This window comes from Sporobolomyces salmoneus (genome assembly GCF_050403485.1).
Source record: "Sporobolomyces salmoneus JCM6883 DNA, S_salmoneus_JCM6883_v1_ctg72, whole genome shotgun sequence".
Taxonomy (NCBI): Eukaryota; Fungi; Basidiomycota; class Microbotryomycetes; order Sporidiobolales; family Sporidiobolaceae; genus Sporobolomyces; species Sporobolomyces salmoneus.
Genome location: NW_027481091.1, coordinates 1 through 12571, shown reverse-complemented (window position 1 = coordinate 12571; position 12571 = coordinate 1). Strand labels below are relative to the sequence as shown.

The following is a 12571-nucleotide window of genomic DNA, read 5'->3' as shown; positions in this document are numbered from 1 at the left end:
ACAGCCTTAGCAAAAGGAGCAACGCATCTGATGGACAATACACCTTGGCGATCAGACAAGTCGACCGGAGCAAGCGAGCATACTCTCTTTAGACGATCTTTGCGAAAGGTGAAATTTTCTGTTTCATTCAGCTTCCAGCGGGTCCTCATTCAGTGACCTCTCTCATCGCTATCCTTCTTCTTCTTGTCCGAATCAGAATCCTTCTTCTCACCCGTGAAGTACTCTCGCGTCTTCTCCTCTTGACTCTTGCCCTCTCCCTCCTTCCCTTTTTTGTCCTGCTTGTCCTCCTCTGCTGCTGCCTGCCGTGCCTCCTCTGCTTCCTCCTCTTCGTTCGTAGTCTCCGCTGCAGTTTGCTTGTTGAGGACCTAAATGAGCGAGGAAAGAACCAGAGGTGAGTAATCTGCTAAATCGAACCTCGTAAAATCTACGAAGCGGAAAGGAACTTACGAGATCATGCAGGGCGATGACAGCTCTGATCAGTGAACTCAAGTACATAACCAACAGTTGATCGTTCGTTGCAACCGTGAAGGGTCTCTTTCCATCTCCTTCTCCCTCGATCCCGCTGTTCCCACCTTTGAGCGCTCCTTCGAGATTCGGTAGCAAGTTGAACACGTCTTGCAAGTTGTAAATGATTTGGTGATTGACTGGTAGAGTTCCCGCGACGACTTGTTCGAGGTATTCTTTGATTTCGAGTAAACGAGAATGTAATCCTTCGAGCGATTGCAATTGATCCGCGACTCGAGACGATAGGGTACCGACCGAAAGATTCTTGACGTCTCGTAGGAGGTGTTCAACTCCGATTTCTTCAGCTTCAGAGGCAGAGATCAACGAGGGAACGTGGAGGAAAGTGTTTTGAGTAGTCGTGCCGTCCTGAACAAGAACAATCCCAAAGCTTAGTCTTCCACGATAGCCACGAGAGTGTGAATGGATAGCTTACATCTTTGATCTCTTCGACCGCAAAGTAAGCGTCGGTCGGAATCGCACCTTTCCCACTTCCTCGTTCTCCATCAGGTCGAATGTCCACAATAACCATGACCGGTTTCGAAGTGTAGCGTTTGATGACTTGATTGATCTCTAGGTCCGACGAACGAAGTTTCGGTCCAGTGTGATACCAACCGATCAATTTCTCGCGAGCTGTTGCGAAAAGCAGTCAGTTTAAGCTTTCCCCTTTCCCTCGAAACGATGTCTTGGCTCACCGTTTACTTTCTTGAACATGTCGTTCATCGATTCAATGTAGTTGTGATCCAAGAACCAGGTTCGAGGATCTTTCTCATCTTCTTCGAACGGAACTGTTTTCGATTGAAACAGCGATCAGTTGGCGCGCGTCTCGTACTGAGGGAGGGTAAGATCACTTACCTGCGAACGAGTTTGTAATCTCATACCCCTTTGGTCCGAGATCTTGACCCAACAAGATTCCGACGACTCGTTTCTTCGTTCCCTTTGCGACTCGGTGGAAGTGATCTTGAATCGAGAGGAGCACGAGTGGATGCACCGTGACTGATTTCGTAGACAACGTAGAGAGTAGGGAGTCTGTAGTGCTCATCGTGAGAGGAGACGGGAGGGATGACGAATGCGAGGGCGATTTCGAAGGAAGAAGAGTCGGGTCGAGAGTGGGTCGCGCTTGTCTAGTTGATTCAAGCTCTGGTCTGTCGGCGGAGTTGGTTAGAGCCGGATCGTATAGTCGAAAGTGAGAGGTAATCGGCAGAAGTCGACAAGGTCAAGATCAGTCTTCTACATCTCTCCTAAACTCGTCTCGACTTCTCGGATCCCACCCTCTATCCTTGCCTGAACACTTTGTGAGCCCGACTTTCACTTCCGAGCGCGCTCGACGGCTTCCAGTCGAAATGGGAAAAAACCTCCATTCTCATCGATCCTCAAACGATCCCCCTTCGCTGACTTGCTAGTGAGCTGCCTCTGTACAGTCGATATCCACCTTGAACCCTCCCTACACTCGTCCTTCCCACCATGCATTTGATGTACTCGTGAGTTCTCCCTTCCCTTCTCTCTCTTGTCTCTGTTTCCTACTCTATCCTTCTTTGTTCCCATGCTGACTCAGACTGCTCTATGCTATAGGTTGAACCCTGAAGGCACCCGTGTCTACTCGCTCAAGAAGAAGACCTCTTCGGGAGTTCCTACCAAATCTGCTCATCCCGCTCGTTTCTCACCCGACGACAAGTACTCGAGACATCGTGTTACGATCAAGAAGCGATGTGAGTATCTGCTTCACTGACTGAGTTACTTTCTCGCTGACTCTGAAATTGCTTGATAGTCGGTATCCTCCCTACTCAACGAACTGCGAAAGCTCTCTAAGCTCTCTACCTCCCGTCGCATTCTTGTATCGTAGCGTAGACTGGCAATCCGGTGGCAGTCCTGCCTCGCTCTCTTTTGTAACAATACGCATTTCCCTCCCGGTTGTAGAGCGAGAGAAAACTTCAGAGGTTCAAATATTCAAAAATCGAGAAAGAGAAAAGAGATAACGGTTCACTATTTATCAGCAGAAGAGTCTATAGGTTGCCCTTGACGACCTTGTCGATACATTCAGCGACGTATTCGACGTTCGAGTTGTTCAATCCAGCCATCGAAACTCGTCCGTTCGAAGTCAAATAAATGTGTCCCTTCTCGACCAAGGCTTTACATTGTTCGGCTGTAAGACGGTTGACGAAAGAGATCAATATAACATCCCATTATAGAAGAGAGAAGATGAAGAGGACACTGACGATTCAAACCGGTAAAGGTAAACATTCCAATTTGACTCTTGACGTGTTCCCACCCGTTCGGACCAGGAGAAGGAGTCTTGAACTTGTCGGTCAACAACTCAAACAGTTTCGAACGCATCGAGATGATTCGTTGAGCCATGGTTTCGATATCTTGACACCATTCTTTGAACAACTTTTCATCGTTTAGAATCAGCGACATCTACTCCAACGTTGAATTCGCCATTAGCTTGCCTCATTCTCGTGATAGGCTGGGGAGCTAGAGAGAGAGAGAGTACGACCTACGATCCTAGCTCCGAAAGTCGGAGGGTTCGAAATTTCCTGACGTTGCAAAATCAACAGTTGACTCTTGATCCTTTCACTTCCTCCTTCCTCCTTGCCCGAATGACTCGCGACAATGTTCAAGGCACCGATACGTTCTCCGTAGAGACCTGCGTTCTTCGCGTAGGATTGACAGACGAGGAGAGGGATTCCCGAAGAGACGAAATGTCGAACGGCCCAGGCATCGTTGTCCAAAGAACCGGAAGCGAAACCCTGTCAACAGGTAAAGGCGTAATCAACCACATCAGTTCTCCGCGCTAGGGGGAGAGCTGTACCAGGGAATGCTTTACCTGGTAAGCACAATCGAAGAAGGCGAAATGTTTCTTTTGTTTGAAGATTTCGGCAATCTCCTTCCATTCTTCTCTCGTCGGGTCGACTCCTGTCGGGTTGTGGGCGCACGCATGAAGGAGGAACACCGATTGTTCGGGAGCTTGACGGAGGAATTCGAGGAATTTAGGGAGCGCGAGTCCGATCGTTTGAGGGTCGTAGTAAGGGTAGTCGATCGTCTTGAGTCCTACGTTCGCAAAGATTGCTTTGTGGTTGGCTGCAAGCGAGGGGGGAACAGGAATGAGAGAGGGTGAGCTTCAAGAGTGAAAAACGAAAACGGAATCTTTTCGATCTTCGACTCACCCCATGTCGGGTTCGAAATGTAGATAACCTTGTCATCCTTTCCTTTCCCTTGCCACGGTTCGTAAAACTTCTCCAAGAAGGCACCTCCATAATGATTCGCTCCAGTTCCCGAAATCGTTTGAATCCTGAGTTCTCGGAAAAGTTCGCTTCGGTCAGCGCCAATGGCTAAGCGGAAGGGGAGAGGACTCACGTGCTAACTCTTCCTTCTTTGATTGCAGGACTATCAGCCCCAAAGATCAATTTCGAAGTAGCTTGAACGAAGCCCGGTAATCCGGCGATGGGCAAGTACTCGTGATCCAACGAATCGTCCTCGGCTAGAATCTTCTTCGCCTGTTAGTTCCCAAGTTATACAAACGAGTCAGCTTCTCTATATCACGCTTGAAAGGAAGGACGGAGAGAGAGAGAGAGAATGAGAGAAATGGAATTGCTCGCTCACCTTTCGGACGGTAGGAAGTACGAAAGGTTTCCCCTTGTCGTCACGGTAAGCCCCTACTCCCAAATTAACTTTACGATCGAATTGATCCGCTTGGTACCCTGCCGTGAGTGCGAAGATCGGATCCGCCGGTGCGAGCGGAGTCGAGTGAAATACTGCGAACGGGTGAAGGCGAGATAGCAGTCAGGCAAGAGTTACAGTAAGTCGTTGGTGGAGGCATTCATTCGAAGAGTGGGACGTGTGAGGAATGAGGGGAAGGAAAGCAGTCAAGATCGATGCGATCAGTTCTCGACAAGCAGAGAGGGAAGACGCGATATTGAACTCACCGTCTACAGTTTGGGTAGCCATCTGATTTGAAACTTGATTCAATCGGTGTTGAGCCGTCGAGGTTGAAGGAGACAAAGTTGAGCGAGTTCGAGAGGTCATTTGAGTCAAATCTCGTGCGTCGTTGTGTGGGGAAATGCGGAACTTGGGTTCGTCGCTGCTCTTGTACACGGAACGAACAGCACGCGCGTGCGAAGGAGAGAGCGTTGCAAAGGGGAATCGGAGCCGAGCGTCCGGGTACCTTTCGTCCCGTTTCGCAAGTCGAGCTGTATTTCACGTGCTCCTTCTCTCTCTAATCGCACATCCCGAGAACAGGATTGCTTTGAACGAGGATTACAAGAAACAATTGACGGGAATCGGAAAAGTAGAGGAAGAGAGAGAGTAGAAGAGAGATATGAAGAATTAGAAGCAACAGACAAGTAGAAGAGTCGAGATGAGAGAGCAGGAACGGGGTATCGAGACTTGCGAAAGGAAGGTAGGATAGAGTGGATGTCAGGAGAGTGTGACAACAATCGAGCTTGGGTAAATGAAACGATGCGCAGAGAACAGAGAATGTGAGATGAGAGAGAAACGATCTAGGGTCTTGATGTTGCGATGATCTAGAAGGACGCGAGCTTGTCGCCAACGGTACGTTCACTTTCGAGTTTCGACTTGTTCTGCTGGAACGCGGCTTGCTTGCACGAAGCCAAGTTGGGACATTTGTGATCTGAGAAACACAAAATGCTTCAGTATTCGGGTCGAGAACGCCGTCCAAAGTACAAGGATGACTCACCTTCACTCAACCGATGTGTCGAACAGAACGAGGCTTTGCAGAGGTTGCAGTCTCCAACGATTCGAACGCAAGCTTGAGAACACCTGTCTGTCGCGTTCATGTAGAATCCACAACGCTTCTTTGGTGCTCCTCCTCGCAATCTGCAATTTGGATCAATGTCAGTTAACTATCTTTCAAGTAGGCGAATCGATGCAATGAACTCACCTGAGGGCTAATCCGACGGTCGCTCCTTCTTGAATTCCGTATTCGTTCAAATCTTTCCCAGCAGTCAATTGTCTAGCTCCATAGATCAAACGTTGCTCTTCAACTGGGATTGCAGTGCGGTCGGCGATAGCGTATTGAAGATCCGAGACGTTGGAAGCGTCTGGAAAGGGGCGAATTGTTGAGTCAGCCGACTTGCGACCGAACCCGATAGAATGGGAATTTGGACTCACCGAAGGCGAGGGATCGACCAGAGAGATCTCGAACGTAGAAATGCATGCTCGTGAGTGTGTTATTGAGTCTGTAGGGGAGAGGGGTGAGGGAGAAGGAAGCGATGACGAGTTTCGGCGAATGAGGAGAACGGGGTAGAGGGGGAGCAAGGGCAATGTCAGTACCTTGGTCTGTGTCTGGGTCGGTTTGTATCGGAGCTCGCTCGATCGTGAGGCGTAGGGGAGACAAGGAGAGTCTGAACCACAATCGATGTTGACAACCCGCCACTCCTCTCCTCTACGGTCCCTTCGAGCTGCAGCTCCCTATCCCGATAGTACACCTGCGCTTGATGCTCGGGGAGAGCAGACTTACAAGAGAGGAGTGAGCTGGTCTTGGAAGCCGCGTAATTGATCAAGTTGTGAGGAGAAAGAGCTGCTTGGTGGATGCGTGAGAGACTGAGAGTCCTAAGAGAGGGTGTGTGATGAGAGAGCGGGGCAGTAAAGTCGGAAAAGGGGCGAGCGAGTGAGATGACGGAAGGAGACAGCGAAGCGAACTTTGAATTCACTTCTCTCCTCGCTTCTTCTCACTTCTAATTTCGCCTTCGCTCTATGGTACGACCCTTCTGAGACTGCTGCTCCGCGCTGAATCTCGTAACACCCAACTTCTCAGCGCCACTTCGTCATCCTTCCCGATTTCTTCCCTCGCCATGCTCGCTCACCTCCGAGGCTTCCATCATGAAGATTTGCGCCTGTCGACAGCCAAAGAGGTTTGGAAAGAGCGGCTTTCCTTGTCGCTGACCTGCGCGTCGTGTTCGAGCTCAGGCTCGGATTACTGCTCTCCTGGTCCTCTTCGCTCGGTAGCTTTACTTTCTCGTGCTCTTCTGACTTCGCTGTTTCGTTCACAGCCTCTGCGGCGTTCCCTCTCGAGACTCCGAGTTCATACTTCCTTGCACACGAGCTAGTATCGAAGCCTTCCCCAACATTCCACTGGCATTCGTTCCCTTTCTTCCCCTCTTTCCTTGTTCGGGCCTTTCTCGTCAATCCTCAGCTGAGACAGAGGGAGAAATACGATAACGTACGGTAGCTTGAGTAGAAGACAAGCAAATCGTTCGTAGCATCGTTAGGTGGCGAAATTCATCGATTGCACTCTTCTTCTTGCGACGCGTCAAACGCACGCTGGGACAGCCGATGAACAGATGTGCGATTTGCGTCTCTTGAGGTGAGCGATACGATCAGAGGTGCGTGTACGCGACGAAGATGAGGGAGCCTGCTGCAGGAATTCTGGAGAAGAGAGGGGAGGAAAGCTCCCTCTCTCTTTCCCTTCTTCCTCTCACTTTCGACTCGCTCTTCTCTCTTTCTACTTGTCAGCTCTCTCGTCCACGCTCTCTCTCTCTGCACAGTGAGTACTATTCTCCACGAGGAACATGCTCGAGTGGATTCACGCTCATTCCTCGTACCCCTTCCTTTCTCCTCCCCCTCGTCCCTCTCAGATGTCTACCGAAGTCGCCCCCGCTAACCCTGTCACCGTCGAGGAACCTACGACTCTCCCTTCCCCCGTCGTCGTCGAGGAGACCGTTCCTTCTCAACAAATGGAGGAATCTTCCGAGGCTCCTGCTTCGAGCGCGACCAAGGAGAACCCGGTCCCCTCGCCTACTCCCGCCGCCACGAAAGAGGAACACAAGAAGCGCTCTCCGTTCGGTGAACTCAAGAACAAGTTCTTCCACAAGGTGAGTGTTATTTCGGATTCTTTTGTTCGTTGAAAGGGGGAAGAAACTCGTGTTTGGGGAACGGTCTTTGCATCTTGGAGGGCACGGATGTGACGACTGGAGGACAGTGACGGAACAGACACGGTGATGCATGTACCAGCACCACCACAAGGGGAGAGCAAGGATGGAGGAAACCCCTTCCTTCGCTAGCTTCCCTGCCCCCTTCCTTCCATCGATCCTACATTCCTCTAGACGACTCCCATACCTCTTATTTCGATCGGATGTTCCTACCCGCCTCTTCGCTTCTCGTTCTATGACTTCTCTCTTCTCGCGGATTTTTCGAAAGAATTCAACTCGTGGTTCGACGCGTCTTTCTTCTCTCCGAAAGAAGCGGGAGGGAAGGAAGTCTAAACTCTAAAAACCAACCTCGCCTTCCATCAATTCGCATTCACTTTGACTGACATTTCGCTTCTCTCTCTCTCTCAAACTCTGCTTTCTTCGAATCTAGTCTCCTTCCCAACCTACTTCTCCAACCACGGAAGCCCCTCCCGCTGTAAAGGAGACTGCTCCTGCCCCTGCCGTCGTTGTCGAGGAAGAAGGTGAGTTTTCGCCTTGAACCGGAGTTTTCCTTTCCGCTGACTCTCTCGTTTCGCAATAGCCCCTAAGGAGAACGTCGAAGCCGCAACCCCTGCCGTCGCCCCTACTACCAGCGAGGAAACTCCTGTCTCTGAACCCGTTGTCCCCGAGGAGAAGCCTGAGAAGAAGGAGAAAGTCAAAACTCCTTTGTTTGAAAAGTGAGCAAACTGATCTCTCAACCTCTCTCTCTCTCCCAGCCTGTCAGAAGCTTCTGGTACTGATGAAACTGCGCAACTAATTACAGGGTCAAGTCTTTCTTCGGAGAAGCGAAAGAGAAGAAGGAAAAGAAGGGTAAGTCATCTTTTACTTCTCGTCTCTCTTCCCAGTTACTGACGACATCTTCCCGACTCGCTCGCGAATAGTCAAGACCCCTACCGAGGAGAAGGCTGAACCCTCGGCTGTTCCCGAATCGCAAGAACCCGTTTCGACTCCGGCTCCTGTCGAAAGTGCTGAGCCCGTTATCTCGGAGGTTCCCTCGGTCGATGTCACTTCGCCCGAAGCTGTCGCGGTTGCCGAAGCGAAGGAGAACGCTTCAGCTCCTGTCCCCCAAATTGTCGACTCTGGATCGGCCGTTGTTGATCCCACGCCTGAACAAGTTGATGTCGCCTCCGAATCTGTCAAACCCGTAGCTACTGAGGAGCCTACCCCTTCTGCTGCTGCTGAAACTGAAGACGGAGTAAAATTCGACGAGGCTGTAAGCTTCCTCTCTCTCTTTGCGAGGACGAAACTGAGAATTGACCTCTTTCTTCAAATCTTTCTAGGCCAAGACTGAGAACAAACCCCCCAAGAAGGATCTCGTCAAGCTCGGTCGTCGTCTCTCTGCTCGTCTCGGTGCCGTCTTCTCTTCCCCCAAGAAGGAAAAGACTGGTTAGTCGACTTTTCCCCTTCCTTCCGTCTTGACCTGTACCGCTAACGACTATTTCTGTGTTACTCAGAGGCTGAAGTTGTTCCCATTGCTGCCGCCACCGAAGCATCCGTTGAACCCTCGGTTCCCGTTGTTTCGGAGGAGAACAAAGTTGAGCCCGAAGTAGTTGCTTCGTCTTCTGGGGCCGAGGAGACTGCGGTTGCTCCTAAGGTCGAGGAGAGTGCCCCTGCTCCTGTCGAAGTTGAGGAACCTGTCAAGGTCGAGGAGTCCAAGAAGGAGGAAGAGGTGAGAAATGGTCCTTTTTTCTCTTTATCGTTCTTCAACTTATGCTTTCCCTTGGCAAGCAGGTTGTTGCTCCCGTCGACGCGCCCGCCGAGGAACTCGCTGCTGAAGTTTCGAAGAAGGAAGAAGAAACTCCTGCCAGTGCTCCTACCACCTCGGCCTAATCGCACGGCTCAGCTCGTCTCCTTTAATCTATTCGCTCGCTTCTTCCTCGCATCTATCTCATCGGCTTCGATTCATACGGACGTCTCTTCTCCCCTCATGTTCTCACTTTGCGCTGGCTTGGTCTCCTCTCAGTCGTTCATTCCCCTCACCATCAGCACTATTTTACCATTATTTCTTTTCGTATTCCCCCCTTCTCTACAGTACCTATCGCCTAGCTCCCCTCCTCTTAATATTTTAGCAAGTTTGGTCCTCCTCATCTATCGTTCTCTCGTCTCTCTCTCTCTCTCCATCTCTCTCTTTAATCTCCCTCGGTCTCTGTCCACTACGTTTTAGAATCTCATGCAGTTAATTTCATCTCTATCTCACTTCGACCTTTCTATACGTCGTCGGAGTACCACGAGCGAGAGAAGGCGTCATCTCATGGTTGTCGAGTCGTTGGGGAGTCGTGCGAAAGAGAGAAGATTAGACGGTAAGCGGACTGGCGAGATTGTCGCTGGATAGTTGCCTTTTCTAGTCCGTCCTGCCGGGTTGCACCCCTCCGGCTTGTACTATCTGGGACTGACGTAGGGGAGGGAGTTGTGCGAACGAAAGAGAGAGAAAGAGAGGAGAACTGATGAGAAATTCCCTTCTCCCAATCATCTCACAATGGTAAGCTCGAATGCTCTGATCGATACCTTGCGGGGTCTGATGAACCCTCACTGACGGCCCCCTCGGTTCCCTAAGGCTGCACAAATCACGACTCAAGGACGCGAGCAGACAAAGATGGAGCGCATCGGTGAGTTCCTAGCTCCCCTGGCGTGTACGAGTAGCACTCACGAATACTCTAAATAGGCGCACATTCTCACATTCGTGGTCTCGGACTCGATCCGACGACCTTGGAGCCTCGAGGAAACTCTCAAGGAATGGTCGGACAGGGCAAGGCGCGCAAGGCTGCTGGAGTGATTCTGAAGATGGTCAACGAAGGCAGGATCGCTGGACGAGCAGTACTTATGGCAGGACCTCCGAGTACCGGTAAAACCGCAATCGCGATGGGTCAGTACTCTTTCCTTTCCTCTCCTCTCTCCTCTCCTTTCCTTTCAGTCTCATGCTGATCACGATCACTCGTCTATGTCGTAGGTATGGCACAATCACTCGGTTCCGACGTACCTTTCACGATGATCTCTGCTTCGGAAATCTTCTCGCTCGAAATGTCGAAAACCGAAGCGCTCACTCAAGCGTTCCGAAGGAGTATCGGAGTCAGGATCAAGGAAGAGAGTGAAATCATCGAGGGTGAAGTCGTCGAAATTCAGATCGATAGGAGTTTGACTGGAGTACGTCTCTTCTCATCCAGTTTCTTCCTTGTCCTTCTACTGACTTTGATACGACTCCCTATCGACAGGCGAGTAAGACTGGAAAGATTACGATGAAGACGACCGATATGGAAACGGTTTACGATCTCGGAAACAAGATGATCGATGCTTTGACGAAAGAGAAAGTGATTGCGGGAGATGTCATCGTAATTGACAAGTCGACGGGAAAAATCTCAAAGTTGGGTCGTTCGTTTACGAGGGCAAGGGACTACGATGCCATGGGTGCCGATGTGAGTCTGTCATCCTGTCCTCCCAAGAGCGAGCGAGCGATAGGAGACCTGATACGAATTTTGATTCGCGCGTGTAGACGAAATTCGTTCAATGCCCCGAAGGAGAGTTGCAGGTCAGGAAGGAAGTCGTTCATACGGTCTCGCTACATGAAATCGATGTAATCAATTCGAGAACTCAGGGATTCTTGGCTCTTTTCGCTGGTGAGTCTCTCCTCGTCTTCGCTTCCATGAGTCTTGTCTGCAGTCTCTAACTCGAGCGTACTTTATAGGTGATACGGGAGAGATCAAGAGTGAATTGAGGGATCAGATCAACCAGAAGGTGTCAGACTGGAGGGAAGAAGGAAAGGCAGAGATCGTCCCGGGAGTTTTGTTCATCGACGAGGTCAGTCCTGTCCCTGTTCCTACTGTGCTTTCCCACGAGCTCGTCCTGAATTGTGAATCACGACTGTCGTCAGGTCCACATGCTCGACATTGAATGTTTCTCGTTCTTGAACCGAGCACTCGAAACGGAATTGGCTCCGATTGTAATCATGGCTTCGAACCGAGGAATGACCCGGATAAGGGGGACGAAGTACAAGAGTCCTCATGGTATCCCGATCGATCTGTTGGATCGCGCTCTCATCATCAGCACGAAACCGTACGAAATGAGCGACATCAAGGAAATTCTCTCGATTCGGTGAGACTTTGGCTCTCTTGTCTGCTCACAACGCGATCTGCCGAGACTGATCCGCTCTACCCTTCACAGCTCACAAGAAGAAGACGTAACCCTCACCCCGCCTGCTCTCGAAATTCTCACTAAGATTGGATCTGAAACTTCCCTACGTGAGTCAACCCAACTGCGACTGCTTCGATTCGTTGACAAGCTGACTAAGAGTCTCTTATCTCTCGGATGATGGTCAGGTTACGTTATCCAATTAATCACGCTGTCGAATCTTGTCGCAAAACGTCGAAAATCTACCTCGGTCGACGTTCCAGACGTTCGAAGGGTCTACACTCTGTAAGTCCACTCAAACTTGCCCTCCCGTAGATGGCCAAAGAGACTAAGTGCTCGACCATGATCCTAGATTCCTCGACGAGAAGCGATCGGTTCAATTTTTGAAGGAACAAAACAGTTTGCTCATTGGTGAAGACGGTATGATGGGAGTCGGCTCAGCCGGAGGACCCGAAGGAGCAGATCAAGTCATGTCGACTGCTTGAGAAGTGAAATGAATACTGCTGTGATCAGTCCTCGAGAACCAGCAATTGGTGTACCGTGCTCTGCTTGATCCCGACCTTTAGATTCTGCTTTCGTCCTAGCCATCGGATGCAGCAGCTCACGCACGAGAGACCCGACGCTCTCGACGGGGGAAGTGCACTCGAAATCGGAATGAAACGAGAAGAGTCGGCTTTTTGGTCTCGAGCGCAGAGTCGAATTCACTGACGTTTTCTCGTGTTCTCTCGTTTCGAAGCTCGCTCTCGAGGAATCAGCAGAAGAGGAAGAGAGGAGAACCACATTTTGCAATGACATGGAAAGAGAGAGAGAGAGAGAACAAATGCGAGAGAACCGAGAGAGACAGAATCACTTCAAAAGAGAAGAGAGAGAGGGAGAGAAGACCGGTCAATTACTGAGAGTGAACGAAAATGACGGGAGCGTCGAATTTGCTCCTCGATTCAACCTCCTTGAACGCTTGGTTGACTTGGTTTTGATCGAATTGGTACTTGTTGATTCCGAGTTTGATCTTTTGTTTCTCGACG

General features: G+C 50.4%; 6 protein-coding genes across 6 annotated transcripts; 2 read left to right on the top strand and 4 right to left on the bottom strand.

Annotated features, from left to right (window-relative positions):
• Positions 1-149: 149 nt before the first annotated feature.
• On the bottom strand, positions 150-1543 carry RPN8 (proteasome regulatory particle lid subunit RPN8; the record flags this gene model as incomplete). Its single annotated transcript, XM_076634806.1, has 5 exons — positions 150-365; positions 448-870; positions 938-1134; positions 1197-1289; positions 1357-1543. The coding sequence occupies 5 exons, from the start codon at positions 1541-1543 to the stop codon at positions 150-152; spliced, it is 1116 nt and encodes a 371-aa protein (XP_076485185.1).
• A 961-nt stretch (positions 1544-2504) lies between these two features.
• On the bottom strand, positions 2505-4524 carry AAT2 (aspartate transaminase AAT2; the record flags this gene model as incomplete). The annotated part of the gene is made up of 8 exons (XM_076634805.1): positions 2505-2644; positions 2718-2916; positions 3000-3248; positions 3326-3579; positions 3666-3790; positions 3856-3995; positions 4102-4253; positions 4425-4524. The coding sequence occupies 8 exons, from the start codon at positions 4522-4524 to the stop codon at positions 2505-2507; spliced, it is 1359 nt and encodes a 452-aa protein (XP_076485184.1).
• Positions 4525-5021: 497 nt separating this feature from the next.
• JCM6883_000108 (uncharacterized protein) lies at positions 5022-5674 on the bottom strand (the record flags this gene model as incomplete). Its single annotated transcript, XM_076634804.1, has 4 exons — positions 5022-5128; positions 5195-5334; positions 5399-5558; positions 5629-5674. The coding sequence occupies 4 exons, from the start codon at positions 5672-5674 to the stop codon at positions 5022-5024; spliced, it is 453 nt and encodes a 150-aa protein (XP_076485183.1).
• A 1420-nt stretch (positions 5675-7094) lies between these two features.
• Positions 7095-9257, top strand: JCM6883_000107 (uncharacterized protein; the record flags this gene model as incomplete). Its single annotated transcript, XM_076634803.1, has 8 exons — positions 7095-7331; positions 7819-7909; positions 7969-8104; positions 8191-8237; positions 8309-8640; positions 8708-8813; positions 8882-9096; positions 9159-9257. The coding sequence occupies 8 exons, from the start codon at positions 7095-7097 to the stop codon at positions 9255-9257; spliced, it is 1263 nt and encodes a 420-aa protein (XP_076485182.1).
• Positions 9258-9903: 646 nt separating this feature from the next.
• On the top strand, positions 9904-12034 carry RVB2 (RuvB family ATP-dependent DNA helicase reptin; the record flags this gene model as incomplete). Its single annotated transcript, XM_076634802.1, has 11 exons — positions 9904-9906; positions 9982-10033; positions 10090-10290; positions 10375-10568; positions 10637-10837; positions 10915-11038; positions 11107-11219; positions 11293-11513; positions 11583-11659; positions 11738-11834; positions 11902-12034. 11 exons carry the CDS (start codon positions 9904-9906, stop codon positions 12032-12034), a joined length of 1416 nt encoding a protein of 471 aa, XP_076485181.1.
• A 404-nt stretch (positions 12035-12438) lies between these two features.
• JCM6883_000105 (uncharacterized protein) lies at positions 12439-12571 on the bottom strand (the record flags this gene model as incomplete). Its single annotated transcript, XM_076634801.1, has 1 exon — positions 12439-12571. A coding segment is annotated over one exon (133 nt), but the record flags the coding sequence as incomplete, so codon positions are not given.